General features: G+C 39.4%; 1 protein-coding gene across 2 annotated transcripts in view; it reads left to right on the top strand.

Annotated features, from left to right (window-relative positions):
* tmtc2b (transmembrane O-mannosyltransferase targeting cadherins 2b) overlaps positions 1-15,941 on the top strand; it is an 83,776-nt gene that overhangs the window by 41,882 nt on the left and 25,953 nt on the right. For both annotated transcript variants that reach the window (XM_026311576.1, XM_026311577.1), the window contains exon 3: positions 13,615-14,464. In XM_026311576.1, the coding sequence (XP_026167361.1) occupies positions 13,615-14,464 (850 nt within the window). The remainder of the gene's footprint in view (positions 1-13,614; positions 14,465-15,941) is intronic.

The following is a 15,941-nucleotide window of genomic DNA, read 5'->3' as shown; positions in this document are numbered from 1 at the left end:
GAGCTTGGTTTGCATCAGACTGCTGTTCATCAGGCATAAGCTAACCTGACAGGCATAGTTCCAGAAACAGCCACCACTGACTTTGCCTGCTGAGAAGGTGGAAACAGAGAGAAAGACTGAAAAATCTCCCAAACAAAGCCTTACATTGGCATAAAAACGAAATTTTGCATAAGGCTTGAAATATTTCACATTGTCCCTTGCTACACTTCCTGCTGAAAATGATTGCCTACCCCATTCTTTTCATAGCCAGTGAATCTGAGAATTGATAGTGGCATGTTATGCAAGACCCTAGTCCTGGAAGGGAATGTCCCACAGCACCAGTATTGCATGCCTCATGCAGTCTTAATGGAAATGTGTATACATTTGCTGGTTTGAATGTTTTAAAAAACTCATTTAGCTTTCACAAGGAATAATTGATTGGTCCTGAAGTATTACAGCAGACAACTGAGTCACAGTAATGAAATCCCCTTCATTCGAATTAAGTGAGATGTGCTTTCAAAACCTTTTCTCTCTTTGGACGATCATAAACCACATAGGTCCTTTTCTTCCAGCACTTTTTAACATCAACTGATATTTTAAAGTTTAAAGTTTTGTCGAAACATCAACATGAGTGAAATATAATTTGTGCCTTTGTTTCAGTCAGTGACCATAGTTCCTATTTATGGTTCCTTTTTATGTTCTCAGCAAATACTCTGGCATGTTAAATGATTCAACCAGAACTGCATTACTTGAAGTTTCTCACTGTTTTACCAGGGGAATACTGGCATAAGGGACATTTTGTATAATTTCTCAAGGAATCTCTCTTTTTTTTAGTCATGTTTGAATTATAAAAGTGAAAGGGCAAATGCTCAAAAGAAACAGTGCTGATTGTTTATGTTACACAAAAATCCAAAATCATGATTCTCACAAACAAGAGTTACTGTAGTATGAAACTCTACAAAACTATGAATATGAAAACTGCAAAGGCTCAAAGCCTTATGAATAATTTACACTACTCATTGGAATTTTCTCGTTAGTTGTTTGTACACTGATTGCAGTATATAAGGATTTCAGGAATCCTAGTCCAAACAAGCATACCCTGATATACAGAAAACTCTAAACTTCAGCCAAAACCAGTGAGATGGATAAGAAACATGAAATCATTCTGATGCACGTCAGGCACAATTCCAGTTTACACAAACAATAGAAAGGGGAAAAAAATCAAGAGCTGTCTGAAAATTCTGTTTTCATCACGTTGTACTATATTTCCAAAATGTTGCTGAAGGCAGAGTGGTTCAGTCCATCACCTGAATAGGCTGGCAGTCTCCTGCTGCTCAGGGTCCCTGTAGAAATTGCCCTTGTATATGCAGCTACAAAGAACCACTGCGTTTTCCAGCAGAGGCCCTATCATCACAGTGGGTGCTCCCAGCACAGAGGGCTGAGGAGAAACAGGGGGCATGTGTGAAAGAGATGCAGCAAAACAGTGTTAAAGAAGAGGGGAGAGACTAGATGGACCACCCAAGGGACACAGAGAGTGTTCTGCAGACATTTTCAGGAGGCAATGTCTGTGTGAAGTGCTTCCATCACATGGCCTGTCACTCCTGTGAACTGTCAACTACTGGATGTCCTATTTTAGGATACAAAGACTAGGAGTAGAACTGTATTCACAGCTGGTGTTAACAGCCTTTTTTTTTTTTATTAAATATGGTTTATCAATCAACCGTTAGGAGGTTCCTCTCTCAACATGTACTGTAAATCCTACAATGGCACACATGCCGTGTTTTTATTTGTTTATCTGTGCAGTAATGGTTATGTTGCATTCGTGTTTTTTTTTTAAAAGGTGATTTCTCCACAGCTAAAGTGTTGAGGTACATCAGACTGCCCTTATAAGATACTGATTCTTAAAGTAATATTACTGCTTTCAGTAATACATTTTTGGTGTCATAGGCTTTCTATCCTTAAAATGCAATTTTGTATGTAATATTACTATCTGACATCTGAACTATTGAAAATCCTAAAACTGGACCTATTATTTTTGTAGCCATAGCACAAAACTAACACTACTATTCATAATGAATAGTAGTGTTAGTGGTGTCGTTGGCTATGTTCCTCAACAGTGTACAATGTGGAGACTCAGGGAATATGTCCGAAATTCCACCTAGGAATTCAATCAAATTATGATTATGTTAATTTGTTAAACACAATTTGCTGTCTTGTAATAAAAAGTGACACAGAAGTGGACTCAAAAGCAGACAAAATTACCTTCGGGACATTGTGTAGCAAAGTTGACAAATATTTTTAAAATAGACTGATAATTTCCTTTTTTATGGCAGAGGTACCAAATGTTCCCTGCTTGTGAGGATGTGATGATTTTTCTTTTTCTTTTTCTCTGTCTAGTTATGTTGACGTGAACAACCTTGGGTTTCTGATCTGCTGGTCAGACTGGACAAGTGGCTTGGGGCAGGTGCCTTGAGCTTTGAGAAACCATGACAAGGATTTTTCACTGTGACAGTGCATAGAAGATTAACCAGTGGCTTCAGGGAGAGTTGGCTAGATTGATCCATTATAGTATTTTAAAAGGACTTGAGCACTAGGAAGAAGAGAATGTGGAGTCATAATTTACACAGTGGTCAAAAACAGATCGTGATCTCAGTCCATACTTTGGAGTTGCTTATCAATAAAAAACGTCAATGTAATAATTTTAAAACAAAAAAGACTTGTGTTAATGTTTGGTTTTTAAGAGCTATTTTTTTCACTAACTCTGGGCATGATGTCACAATGAAATATGTGCTTCTTATATGAGGAGAACACAAAAGAAGACATTGTGAATTGTGAGTAATAAAACAGTTTGGGTCATGATTGGACTCCCACACTTCTTCAGAAGGATTTTCTGCTTAGTCCACATTTGTGTGGCCTTTTTGTTAATTTGTCTAATTTTCTCCATATCACCTTTTTCAGGTCTGCTCTTCTTCCAAGTTATATTGTATTTCATATCTGTCGTAACTAGCGTTTTAAACAAAATGATTAATGAGCAGCCAGGGAGGTTTTTTTTGCATTGTACTGAATTTCAATAACCTGCATGTGTGGGTGTGCTATGGCAGCTATGAAAGATTGAGTGTTGCTCTTCAGCTGTTTCCTCCTCATGTTTGCTCATACAGTACTCTCTAATTGTTTTCCATTATTTCTTTTTAGCTGCTGAGTTGCAGTTTTTGTCCTTAAAATGGACTCTGGCTTACACCCAGTTCTAATTTCTCTTTCGTGACACACTGAAATTATTATCACAGTGTTAAAGCAAAGCCTCATGGGACAGTCCACTGGTTCTAAACAGGCAAATTGTGGAAGCAATCCTTTTCCATAATAATGGATCTGTAAAAAGAAATTTCAGTAGGATTGAGACTCATGTTGATTAAATCCTTTCATCTACTCTGATCCTATTTAACTGCTTACTGTTGGTATATAAAACTCCACAGTTAATCTATTTGATTAGATGTAGAAATGTGCATGTGATGCATCTTAACATCCTGTCACCGTAGGATTGGGCGCTACAGAAAAAGAAGACAAACAGGTGCCTGGTTTCTGGGCCAGCACATCTGGGAATTCTTCTCTCTCCAGATTCAGTGGTAACCTCAGGACATGCCACTGTAGAATTGAGTTATCATGCCCTGATATGAGTTCAAGACTGCACATCCACACGTGGACATTCATAGACGTACAGAACGATGTCTGGTATGCCCAGCATACTCCCACGGCAGTAAAGGTTTCTCAGTTTTCTGTTTGATCTTCAGGCTGCTTCTTTCGCTCTTTTTGTCTGTTCATTTTCTCTCTTTAGTAGACTATGCTTTACAGTTCCCTCTCTGTGGTCATATTTGATTTATTGTCTTTGCCAAGAACTCCAAATTAAAGTAATTCCTTGGTGCTGAAGTGACTTTTATGATTCTGTAATGATTTTATGAGTGTGATCTATGGCTTCCTTCCTTTTCAAACTTAACTCTATCAGGTGGATATTCTGTGTTTTTAAGTGGGTTGAGAAAATGAACAGGGAGTATGTATCTGTTCTCTGTTATTTCTTCTCTGCCTATAATGCCAAAAATGCACAGCTTTTTGCTGTATGATTTCAAGATCTTTGGTTTTAGTGCTATATTTTCTTGATTGGGATACAGTGTGTATATTTGCTCGCTTAGTGGTAAGAGTGGATGCCCATAGTGTACTTGAACCAACATGCCATTTTTGAACCAACATGCCATTTTTTTTAGGCATGTTAGCTTTGTGTTTATAGAGTCTGTCAGTCCATCACTTCGATACGCATTGAATCTGCTCACTGGTTTTCTTTACATTTTTGTGCAGACATACCTCAGTATGAATTGTAATCCAGCAACAAACTGAATCAAAACAGCCCAGAGTTTCAGACTAAACAACTAAACAGTAAGAAATAAGAAAAAACACCGGAGAGTTATTTTCAAAAAGTGGTTCATGGATGAAAAATGCAATTGGAGCAGTCAGACATCCTTCTGACATTAGGTCCACTTAGCTTTGGACCCTGGCACTGGCTTTGTGTATCTCATTCATGAAAGCCTGCAACAAAGTGGCTCAGATTTACCAAAAGCATAGTAATGACTGGGAATCCATTTGTGAACATGACTAATCTAGTTTAGATACAACTGACAATGAGCTGCAGAAATACAGTAGTACATTTATTTCTTTTCTTTCTCATATTTTAGTTTTCCATTCATCTTTGATGTCCTTGACTAACCCATGAGATGATGTGAACATGAGCACTTAACCTCCAACCCAAATTTCATCCTGTACCGTAGGACTTGAATCAGCATCTTGTCACAGCAAATTTGCAACAGTGGCCACACAGTCTAGTTGGGCCTCACAGTACAAATAAATATAGGAAACGAAAGAGCAGAAATTAGGAACAAGCATTTTGTTTTTCAAACCATTACTGTGGTTTCACTCAATGAATATCTCCTGAAATGTAAAGGGTTAGCTGAAAACAATTGTCAGGCAGACAAATCAGTAAGAAATAATGACAATGGAAAACCAAAGCTTGTTGGCTTTGGTTTTGTCTGCCTGGCATTTTTTTTTTCTTTTTCTAAATATATCTTTAATTTGTGTTGAGTACTAATGAAGATGAATTTAGAGCTTTTTGGTAAATGAATTGTAGGTATGACTTTGATGTGGCTATGTGACCTGGCAAATACAATTTAAATATCAAGCATGAGATGTGAATATATTTGAGTGAATGCAGGGAGTTGGGGTATGAGTTTAACTTAATAAAGATAAACTGGAATAACTTGGAAAATAGAGTAAGAGATTTTGTTGCATTTCTATAAATTGCATCCTATTCAGGTTTCAGCAACCACTGAAACCTCAGCAAAGGGGAGCATTTTCCATTGATTAGCTGTTTTTGTTCCTGTCTTTGGGCCCTCCTTCATCTTCCACTTGCCTACTTATAGTAAAACACACTTCTCCAATTATTTGCTCCTAACCAGAAGTTCAAATTTCACCCATCTGGCTAGACAGAATGAGTTGTGTCATTGATATACCATTATATCTATAGATGTCTGATTGTCCCTGATGAGAAAATAAATCCACTCTTATTTGGCACAAGGAGAAGCAGCTTCGTTTTGAACCATAAACCAGGGTCATCTGGCATCAGTAGTAAAAGAATCACAATTGAGACGCATAAAATAAGTGTGTTTAAAGAGCTTCAATTAAAGTGAGACGGAGTGAGACAAGCTGGAATGTTTAGTAAAGGTTTTCGAAAGAAATGGATCCTGTGTTGGCTCATTGATTGTGGTTAATAAGGACTGACCGACGGAGCATGAGCTGGCGTGTTTATGATGTCTAGTTCAGAAATGTTCTTGTTGAGATTTGTTTCTTTTAGCCACATACATTCCAACTCTCTTTTTTCACATTAATCCTTTAGAGCAAGAGTAAGCAGTAATAAAATAAAAAAGAAAGGTTTATTATATTATTAGTTACATCCAGTACAGATATTTTGCCTGTTGGTATCTTTCATCTAGGTAGGCATCACATAATGCTGTGTGTCGCCATGTCTTTGTCTTTTGCCCACTCTCTCCTACCTCATTCATGGTCCGACTGTGGGAAACTGCATGTTTTTAATTCTTCTTATCTTTAATGTTTAACAGTCAATAAAAGTCGGTTTTATCTCCAACAAATTCCTGCTCATCACTGGACTTTTTCCAGCCCTTTGCTTCTTCTAGCCAGTCTCTCCCTCACCAATATTTATGGCTCATTCTGTTCGCCAGCCAGACCAGCTGACTGTGTGGGTTTTCTGATAGGTTCATGTGGGTTAAAACCTTTGATCATGAGCAGTGTGAAACATGTCCACTGTGGGGTTTGACTCCATGACATTTTGCTGTACAGTGTGTGTGGCCCACAGTCCAGCAATGGTTCACTTGACTTTAGGTAAACTACACACATAAAACTATCATTTTTGGTTATCTATTCTCAAGTGATGACAGCATCCACGTTGCTTATCTTACAGGATCCATTTTGAAATATGAATTTAGTGCATGTGACGTGAGATGATTCAGTCTGATTTGCCAAGATATAATTTGAGTCTTCTTGAGTGTTCAACAACTGAAAACATGTCACTCTTAAACTTTTCATCTTTCAAAATGCAGTTTTGCTTGATATACTTATAGTAATACATTATTTATATATAAAAAAAAAAAAAATTTCCCGTCTCACCCCTATGGGTGGTGTGTCTTCCTCAATCTCGGGTCCTCTACCAGAGGCCTGGGAGTTTGAGGGTTCTTCGCAGTATCTTAGCTGTTCCTAGCAGTGCGCTCTTCTGGACTGAGATCTCTGATGTTGTTCCTGGGATCTGTTGGAGCCACTCTCCCAGTTTGGGGGTCACAGCCCCGAGGGTGCAGATTACCACGGGGACCACTGTTGCCTTCACCTTCCACATCTTTTCTAGCTCTTCTTTAAGCCCTTGGTATTTCTCCAGCTTCTCATGTTCCTTCTTTCTGATGTTGCTGTCACTTGGGATCGCTACATCTACCACTACGGCTTTCTTCTGTTGTTTGTCCACCACTACTATGTCCGGTTGGTTAGCCATCACCTGTTTGTCAGTCTGTATCTGGAAGTCCCACAGGATCTTAGCTCGGTCATTCTCCCTCACCTTTGGAGGTGTGTCCCATTTTGACCTTGGGACCTCCAGCCCATACTCGGCACAGATGTTCCTGTACACTATGCCGGCCACTTGGTTATGGCGTTCCATGTATGCTCTGCCTGCTAGCATCTTACAACCTGCTGTTATGTGCTGGATTGTCTCAGGGGCATCTTTGCACAGCCTGCACCTGGGGTCCTGCCTGGTGTGGTAGATCCCGGCCTCTATCGATCTTGTGCTCAGGGCCTGTTCTTGTGCTGCTACGATCAGTGCCTCTGTGCTGTCTTTCAGTCCAGCTTTTTCCAGCCACCGGTAGGACTTTTTTCGATATCAGCCACTTCTTGTATCTGTCGGTGGTACATGCCGTGCAGGGGTTTGTCCTGCCATGATGGTTCTTGCTCTTAGTCCTCTGCATCGGGCTTCTGTTGCCTGAGATATTCACTAAGTATTCCATCGCTTGGGGCCATCTTCCTGATGTACTCATGGATCTTGGCCGCTTCATCTTGGATGGTGGCTCTGACACTCACCAGTCCCCGGCCTCCTTCCTTCCTCTTAGCGTACAGTCTCAGGATGCTGGATTTGGGGTATATATATATATATATATATATACCAGCATCTTTGCACAGCCTATATATATATATATATATATATATATATATAAAAACAGTAATACTTATAGTAATGCTTATAGTAATGACAATTTGGGAAATATGCTGTCTAACCTTCTGGGTGATAAGAATAATACCAGTCTCATGAATGTGCGGTAAATATTACTCATATTAGCTAGTTTAGCTTAGCATAAAGACTTCAAGCAATGAATAAAAGGAAAAAAAAATCCCAGTCTGTAAATGTATCCAGAAATGTTTCTACAGAAAAATGAGGTAAGTTATCCATAACACATTGTTAGGGTGTGAATAATGGGACTATTCTCTAGTCCCGCCTGGAAAAAAAAAAACAGGTTTTACATGCAAAGGGTTCTTTGCTATCTCAGAGGAGGAGATCACATCAGCAGCTGAAGATAATAAGGAGAAAAGGCAGATGGCAACTATGTGCTTCATCAACCCCAAGCTTGATTAGTCGATCCAGCAGTCAAGAATATAAGCAGTTTGTCCATTCACCGTTTAAGACTTTTTAAGGTGATTTGGTGTTTTTTTCCAAATATGAGCTTTGTGTGTTTCTATGTGTGTGTGTGTGTGAAGGCTTTGAGGATGCTATAGTCCCTGATTGGTACCCTGAGCTCATTTTCACTGCCGTAACAAGTCTGTCAGAGTGATGCAAGGTCTTGATGAAAGGCCCCCGGCAGACAATTGATCTCAGTAATGATGAAGAGAAGGGATCGGTCAGATGTGTCACCTCGTTTTTCACAGGATCTTCTCTGAGGTGCTCACTAGAGTGTGATCCAGTCACAGCCTTGCAGTTTGATGGGGACTGGTAGATGTGTTATAGGCTAGATTGTCGTTAAAATTATGTTGAAAGATGGTATGTGTGCAACAGCCAACTACGCACACAGGTCCATGTGTACCCAGGGAATAGAGTACTTTCTCCAAACTAATTAATTCAATTTCTCTCTGAGCTCTTTTCACTTTATTTTGCCACAAGACTAATTTCACAAGTCTTCTAACACCATAGTGGATGTTAAAAAAAAAAAAAAAACTTTTCAGATTGAGTTTTCTTCTCAGTCAATTCAACCTAATCAAAGTTCAGAGGGAAAAAGGCAGGCAGAGCCACAAATTGGGATTCTATAATTGGCCTGTTCTGCATTTCATCTCCAAGGATATTTTATTCACATGCTCGCCTTATAAAGGCTAAATTGTTTCAATTCTAAACTGATTGCGCCTGAAACACACAAAAAAAACATTGCCCTAATGCCTCCTGTGGGGTTGTGCTAAACCATTTATTTCAAACTAAACTGGATTATAGACAAAAGACCCAAATGCTAGGATGCCGTAACCCCCCCACCGTTCACAAAACTGTAACACCTGGAGCACCTGGAGAGCTATTGCCCGTCTGGTAATTGAACTTATGCTTTTGAATGGTAGACATTTTAACTGCAGGCATACTATAGAGGATGCATATGTTTGTTTATTCAAGAAAGATTATGGACATGGGATTCATGTTGTCCCCCGGTAATATGTCTTCCAGAACATCTCTAGAGTACTCCCTATTTGCTCACTGTGTATGTATTTTTTGCCGTCACATTTATTTTCCAGAGAAAGTCAGAGCAGTTGGCAAAGTAGGCCAACAGGAGGAGCATTGTGGTTACAAATGTGTGCTGTTGTGCAGTCAAAGGATTGTTTTTATACTCTAAATACTGCAGACTTTTCTGTATAGAACCTAGAAAAAGGGAAAATATCAACGTGCAAGTGCAGCACAAGAATGTAAATGAAACACCCCCTTAGTCCTCAGCACTGACATGTGGATGTGGTTAAGTGGTGGTGTTTGAGTGTGTGCTGTGTCTGTGAAGACTCAGGATGACATTTCTGTTTGTCACTGTGCCAGGTATGAATGAGTATATGCTGGAGCAGTGCCAGGTTGTTGTCAGCAGCAGCACTTTAAGGCCTTAGAGGTATATACACGCTCATGCCAATTCATTGCCCTACGGATGGTGGTCTCATCGCAGCACGAACAAGGTACAGCAAAAAACTGCCATAAACAGCATATAAATTAGTTCAGAGATCTGAGTGCTGCCTGGTTGGAAGCCTGGCACAGTCCAGCTCTATCTACAGTATATAACACCCAATTTTTAAATGACATGTTCTGTCCAGAAATTGAGGAAGCTTTTCTTCTAGCCTGTCTTGCAGAGTGCTCCAAGTTAGTCTCATAAGCCCATGATTGGGCCATGGAGTCATCTTGAGAGCTTGTAGAAGAGCCTCATAAATCCAAGCTGAATCCCCCTGAAGCAGTGATTGAGATGTATTAATACTGCCTAAGCTTCTCTGGCAAAGTCTTCACAAAGTGCAGCCCCTGGGCCTCGCATACAGTACTTCAGTTCATTTCATCTCTTTGTAGAGTTCCAGTTCACCTGCTCAGATGACAGTGGCCACAGGACCTCAGTTTGTCCACTCCACTGATTTTTAGGGCTGTAATGAAAGTGTGCACTGAAACCTGGTGTGTGAGATTGAAAAAAAAAAAAATGTCTACCCATCTAGCTCAAGAGTTCAGCCAATTTTAAAAATGGCTGTTAAAGGACTAATGATTTAATATTCCATGTTGAGCAGGTGTACTGTAAATGACCACCTTTTTGACATAAGCTTGAACTGTTCCATGTTGCCTCAACCTGATAAGTATATTTTTGATATGTGCACTCGTGCTGTAAGTCATTGTAGTCATTGTAAGTTCAGTATGTTATTTCACACTCATATGAACAGTACATGTGATAAAAGGCAAGTCAAGATAAGGAAGGGAATAAAGGGGTTGTACATTTTGTGAAATATGCTTTTATGCATAGAGTTAGATAGATATCTAACAAATAAAACAACGCGTGGTGGTTTTTGGCAAACTATTTCTTACCCTGATTCCATTAGCTTTAGCTAATGCTACAGAGCTGATAGCAAGAAATATATTTATAAAATAAAACTAGTCCTTTCACCTGGAGTATGTGTCGTATCTAATGTAGTTCTTATCCATGTGTTTAATTGTTTTTTTTTTAAGCATGTCTCAGTGGGTAATGGTAATCCCACAATCAGCACTAACATAGATGCTGCATTCCTGTGTCACTGAGAGCTAATTAAAATGATACATGGACCTAGTATTAACCTCTGTTCTACAGGATGTGGGGCTTGTTTATTTCTGCTTTTACTAGACCATTAAAACATAATTTCTTTTTTTGCTTTATGACCCATGAGCTTTCTGTTCTGGCCTTTCACTTGAACTGGCACGGTTTCAGTCGCTCAAATTGAATTTCCACATGATGAAAACTCACTTTGGTCTCATTTTTGTCCATGTTTGTGTTTTGTTATCACTTGTATTTATAACACACCAACAGATGTTAGTACTTTTATTCTTTTAGCTTTTGCAACATTGAACATAATTGGGATTGTTTGGCACAAACTCCATTGTTTTGTATTAATCTGCCTGGCTGTGGGCTGTGGTCTTGTCACAGTGAGTTTCCAGCTAAAACAGGTTCATTATCACTGACTGGTTAAAGTGGTTCATCCATTAGGTCTGTGTACAGCACTGTGGCTATATATATTTATTTAGCGTGATTTAATAGTATCTGATAAAAATTCCTCTTAATTCTCACTTTATGTTCTACATAAAATGTCTTTCTTTAGGATATATTGTGTCCTGTCTCCTGCTGCACATTTCCCCAGGATTTCTGTGAAGACCTGACAGTAACACTTTTGGCACTTACTCAAATTAATGAGATATAGTGATGTGAATTGAAGCGATGACCTTTTTGCTGCCAAGCATCTGAATAACTTCTTCAGCAAGTGGTATATCCTCATGAAATACTGAAGCACTATGGGTTGTCTCCCCTGAAGCTTTTGACAGAGCTGACCTTTTGGTTTTTCATGCTTGTAAAATTTTCAAAAATACCTGTGAATATTGTACAAAAGTCTCCGGATCCCCAATGTTGTACTTCAGCCGCACAAGTGCACTTAAGTATCATGCATCTTCTAGTTAGGTTAGAGTTACTTAATGCTCATTTCCTCTGATTCCCTATGATTTGTCAGAGGTACTCATACCCAATAGAATCAAAACCTCTCAAAGTAAACATCAGAGAGTGGTTGTATTGAATTGTATTATATTGTCACATGCTTCATGTAAACATCTGTTGGTCCTCCAAAGCAAGTATCATAATTAGTTGTTTCCAGATCGTTTTCATGGTGTTGTCCCAGGGTTGTTTCCTGTCTCATTTCCTGTTGGGCAGCAGCTCTGCTACTATCAGCTGACAATAGAGTTTTTCCTGTAGTCAGAGGTTTCTGAGGCCTCTCTTCACAGATACAATCTGTAAATTACAATGGACAGGTGAGGAAATCAATAGCACACCCCCAGAGCAGTCAAAGTATGATGTTTATGATCACAGATGAGACTTGATTGTGCCTTTGGCATGTGGAGCTAAAGAGAAAGACCACATCCAATGGAATAAAGGTAAAGTGAGGGTCATCAGTGCTGCCTTGGGTTTAAGTTTAAATTATGAAGAGGATTTCATCTGAGAAAACATCTAGAGCTATGATGCCTTGGAGATTTGACTCATAAAGCAGTGACTAATATCAGAAACAATGGTTGCATAGTTTGAGCTAGATTTTTTTATCTTCTCTGATACTAAAATATTTCAATTTTTATGTCTTTATGTAGTATAATATAAACAAATACTGCAGGACATGAGTGGACATTGCAGTGCATGTTGTAGCTGCTGATTTTAGAAAAAAATGTCTGTTTGATTTCCAGTGTAAGAAAGAGAAAAGTCAGCTGATCCTCACATTGGAACATGCTTCCAGGATGATATATCCAATAATGTTTTAGTATTTTGCCAGCAAAGCAGTAAACAACCAAACATAACATAACTAGTCCATAGGCATTTTCATACAGCATTTTCCAGTTTTTAATACTGAGTCTGTAATATGATAAATGGAGTATGTATAGTTTAAGTGTGGCTCACAGTAACAAGGGCCTGGGTTTGCAACCCAACAGGGGCCTTTCTGTGTGGAGTCTGCATGTTCTCCCTGTGCTTGTGAGGGTTTTCTCCAGGTACTCTGGTTTCCTCCCACAGTCCAAAAACATGTATGTCAGGTTGATTGGTGACTCTAAATTGCCCATAGGAGTGAGTGTGAGAGTGTGAGGTTGTTTGTCTCTATGTGGCCCTGTGATGGACTGGTGACCTGTCCAGGGTGTACCCCTGTCTTCCACCCAAAGAGAGCTGGGATAGGCTCCAGCTGATCCCTGTGAGCCTGGTTAGGAATAAGTGGGTATAGATGATGGATGGAGAGTTTGAGTGTGGTTTCAATGGAGACCATGGATGAAAAAACTGCATGAACCAAAAGTTATGAAGTACGGTAACATTAATTTATAAGATTCATGTATTAAGTTTGTACAAATGCTCTGGCTTTAATAAACGATGGTAGTGTTTCATTTTTCTTAATGGCTGGTTTGAAAAGTAAATTCAAGAGTCAGCAACTGAAGTAAAAGAGGCCACTGAACTGATTTGTCACAGCAGACACAACAGAATGTTTTGATGAAGCACAAATCAAAACTACTCAGTCAGCACTTTCTAAATTGTCCTCATAATTTTGTAGATGGTATTATGCAGCTGTACTGATGTGGTCATGTAATAACCATTTTATTTTTGGGAGGTAAGGTGATGCAGATTAATAATACCTTTAACCATTTTGCAGTACTGGGCTAAAGTAAATCTAAAGGTCCTTTACAACCACCAAGATAATAAGTTCTTGCTCAGTGTTTTCATATGTGCAGTGTATTTTGTCCAGCAGTCGTTCTCTTCAGGTTCAGAGGTTTGATCCATGTTGTTTTTTTGTTTTGTCTTTCAGAGGAAGAACTTGAACCTGCTGCTGAATGTGTTTCTTTTGGCAGCCTGTGGAGCCTTCTTGTTAGCCTGTCGCTTCTATTGGATGGGCAACAAACCCCCCAACTTCTCCAACTCTGACAACCCAGCGGCCGACTCCTCCTCTCTCCTCACCAGGACTCTAACCTTCTTATACCTGCCTGCAATCAACTTCTGGCTCCTCCTCTGCCCAGACACACTCAGCTTTGATTGGTCAATGGATGCCCTGCCTTTGATCAGGAGCTTGGCTGATTGGAGGAACTTTCATATGGGAGTCTTCTACATTGGGTTGCTGCTGTTGGCTTGGATAAGCCTGTGGACTCACCACAACACAGCTAAGGGCAAGGACACCAATGGCAAAGCGCATCATTACACCAACGGCAAGAATGGGAACAGTAACGGACACAGTTACCAATGTAATGATCATGAACATATGAACAATTCCCACACAGATGTTCATGGTGATTGTGTGCAAAATGGTACCAAAAAGCACTATGAGAGCAGGACTCCACTACCCACCACTGAAAATGTTGTAGTGTTGTCTCTAGGCCTGTTGGCTATCCCTTTCCTACCTGCCACCAATTTGTTTTTCTATGTGGGGTTTGTTATAGCAGAGAGAGTACTGTATATCCCCAGCATGGGCTTTTGCCTGCTGGTAGCAGTGGGTATGAGGTCACTGTATGTTCGATTGCGACACAGGTCCTTCAGGATGATGTTGATGTACTGCAGTGCAGCACTGGTTCTTGTTTTTGGTGTCAAAACTGTTCTAAGAAACCAGGACTGGCAGAATGAAGAGATGCTCTACAAGTCAGGGATTTATGTCAATCCTGCTAAAGGTAGGTCGCAGCTCAGACGCTCACACACAAGAACTCCTTTAACACGAACACACACACATACACCTTAATGCAGGCTCTTTCACCCATCAAATGTTATTTCCTGAGTAGCCTGAGCAAGCTTTTAGGTTTTGTATTTGATAATGTGCATTTGTCTGTCTACTGAATGACCCCTACCTGAATAATTCAAAGCAAATTTCACTGCGAATGTCTCTTCTTCACCACTCAGACTAACCACAAAATATACATGTTCAAGTTGAACTCTGCACCCTAGAAGCAAAATTAAAGTGGTGTGCATTTTACAGGTCATATTTATTATCCAAGGAAAACAAGTTGTGCTTTTTATCACACATCTTACACCCAACATGTAGTCTGTTTAATGGCACCACATGTCTTGCTTCACTTGGAAGGGTAACCCTTTTCTGAATGGCACCTTCTACAGAATAAGGTCATGAGACAGAGATTCATATCCAAATTGAAGTTCTCAGAACTGCTCAGGAGGGAAACAGGGCGGGGACTCACAAGGCAACAGCAGGACACGTTGTGTTAGCTAATTTCCCTTTCAGATTCTGCAGCGGAGCTGAGGCATGACAGCTGTTTGTTTTGGCAGGCCATCAGCCGAGCAGAGCTGCAGCAGTGTCCCCAACTCACATTCATTATAGCTAATATGAGATTTGAGCAGAGCCCAACCTCAAACGTAGACACACTCAATACATTGTTTGAACTGTGAAATCTTAGGATACACAAAAAAAATTCTTTACTGTAAAACTTAATAAAATCTCTGCATGACTGGATGCAGAGCTGAATGAAGGAAGCTTGGGTTATTTTTCTGCCTGCCTTTGTTTATGCTCAGTGTTCCTCTGGGATTTTATGAACATTAGGCTTTTGAACAGTTAAATAAATATGTTGCTTATAGGCAAGCTGCACATTTTATCACTGTAGACACATGTCAACAAAAGCAGCAGGATTTTATCTTCCTGTTCTGTATGGCTAGTAAAAAAGTTTTTGTTTTGAGACATTCGCTCTGTTGACTCATAATTGTCATCTTTGTTGAGACTATCAAATAATCTAAAAAAACAGATCAGTGGTAAAATTAGAGCTGCAACTAATGTCTGTTTTAATTGATTGATTCTTGTCATTCATAAAAATGAAGAACAACTGTAGACAAAAGCAACTGTCACAATTTCCTAAAGCCAGTGACATTAATAAATGTGGTTTTTATAATCCAAAAATATTCCCAAAAATGCTAATTTGACAATGATAAAAATATTCTAATGATTGATTGTGCTACATTGGGATGGGCACTGCCAACAAAAACTAAAATTTGGTGGTTTGTTATTTGTTCTTGTGGTCCTTTAGGCCTTTACATTTTATTTTTACACTCTATAGTCACTGCACAAAATATACAAAAGCTCTTAGCAACCTTATTTCACCTGTCAAATAGTGCGCCATTCAACACCAATGCTATTAGTTGTGCAAT

The sequence above is a fragment of the Mastacembelus armatus genome, chromosome 6, assembly GCF_900324485.2.
Source record: "Mastacembelus armatus chromosome 6, fMasArm1.2, whole genome shotgun sequence".
NCBI lineage: Eukaryota > Metazoa > Chordata > Actinopteri > Synbranchiformes > Mastacembelidae > Mastacembelus > Mastacembelus armatus.
This window is presented reverse-complemented; position numbering and strand designations above follow the sequence as displayed.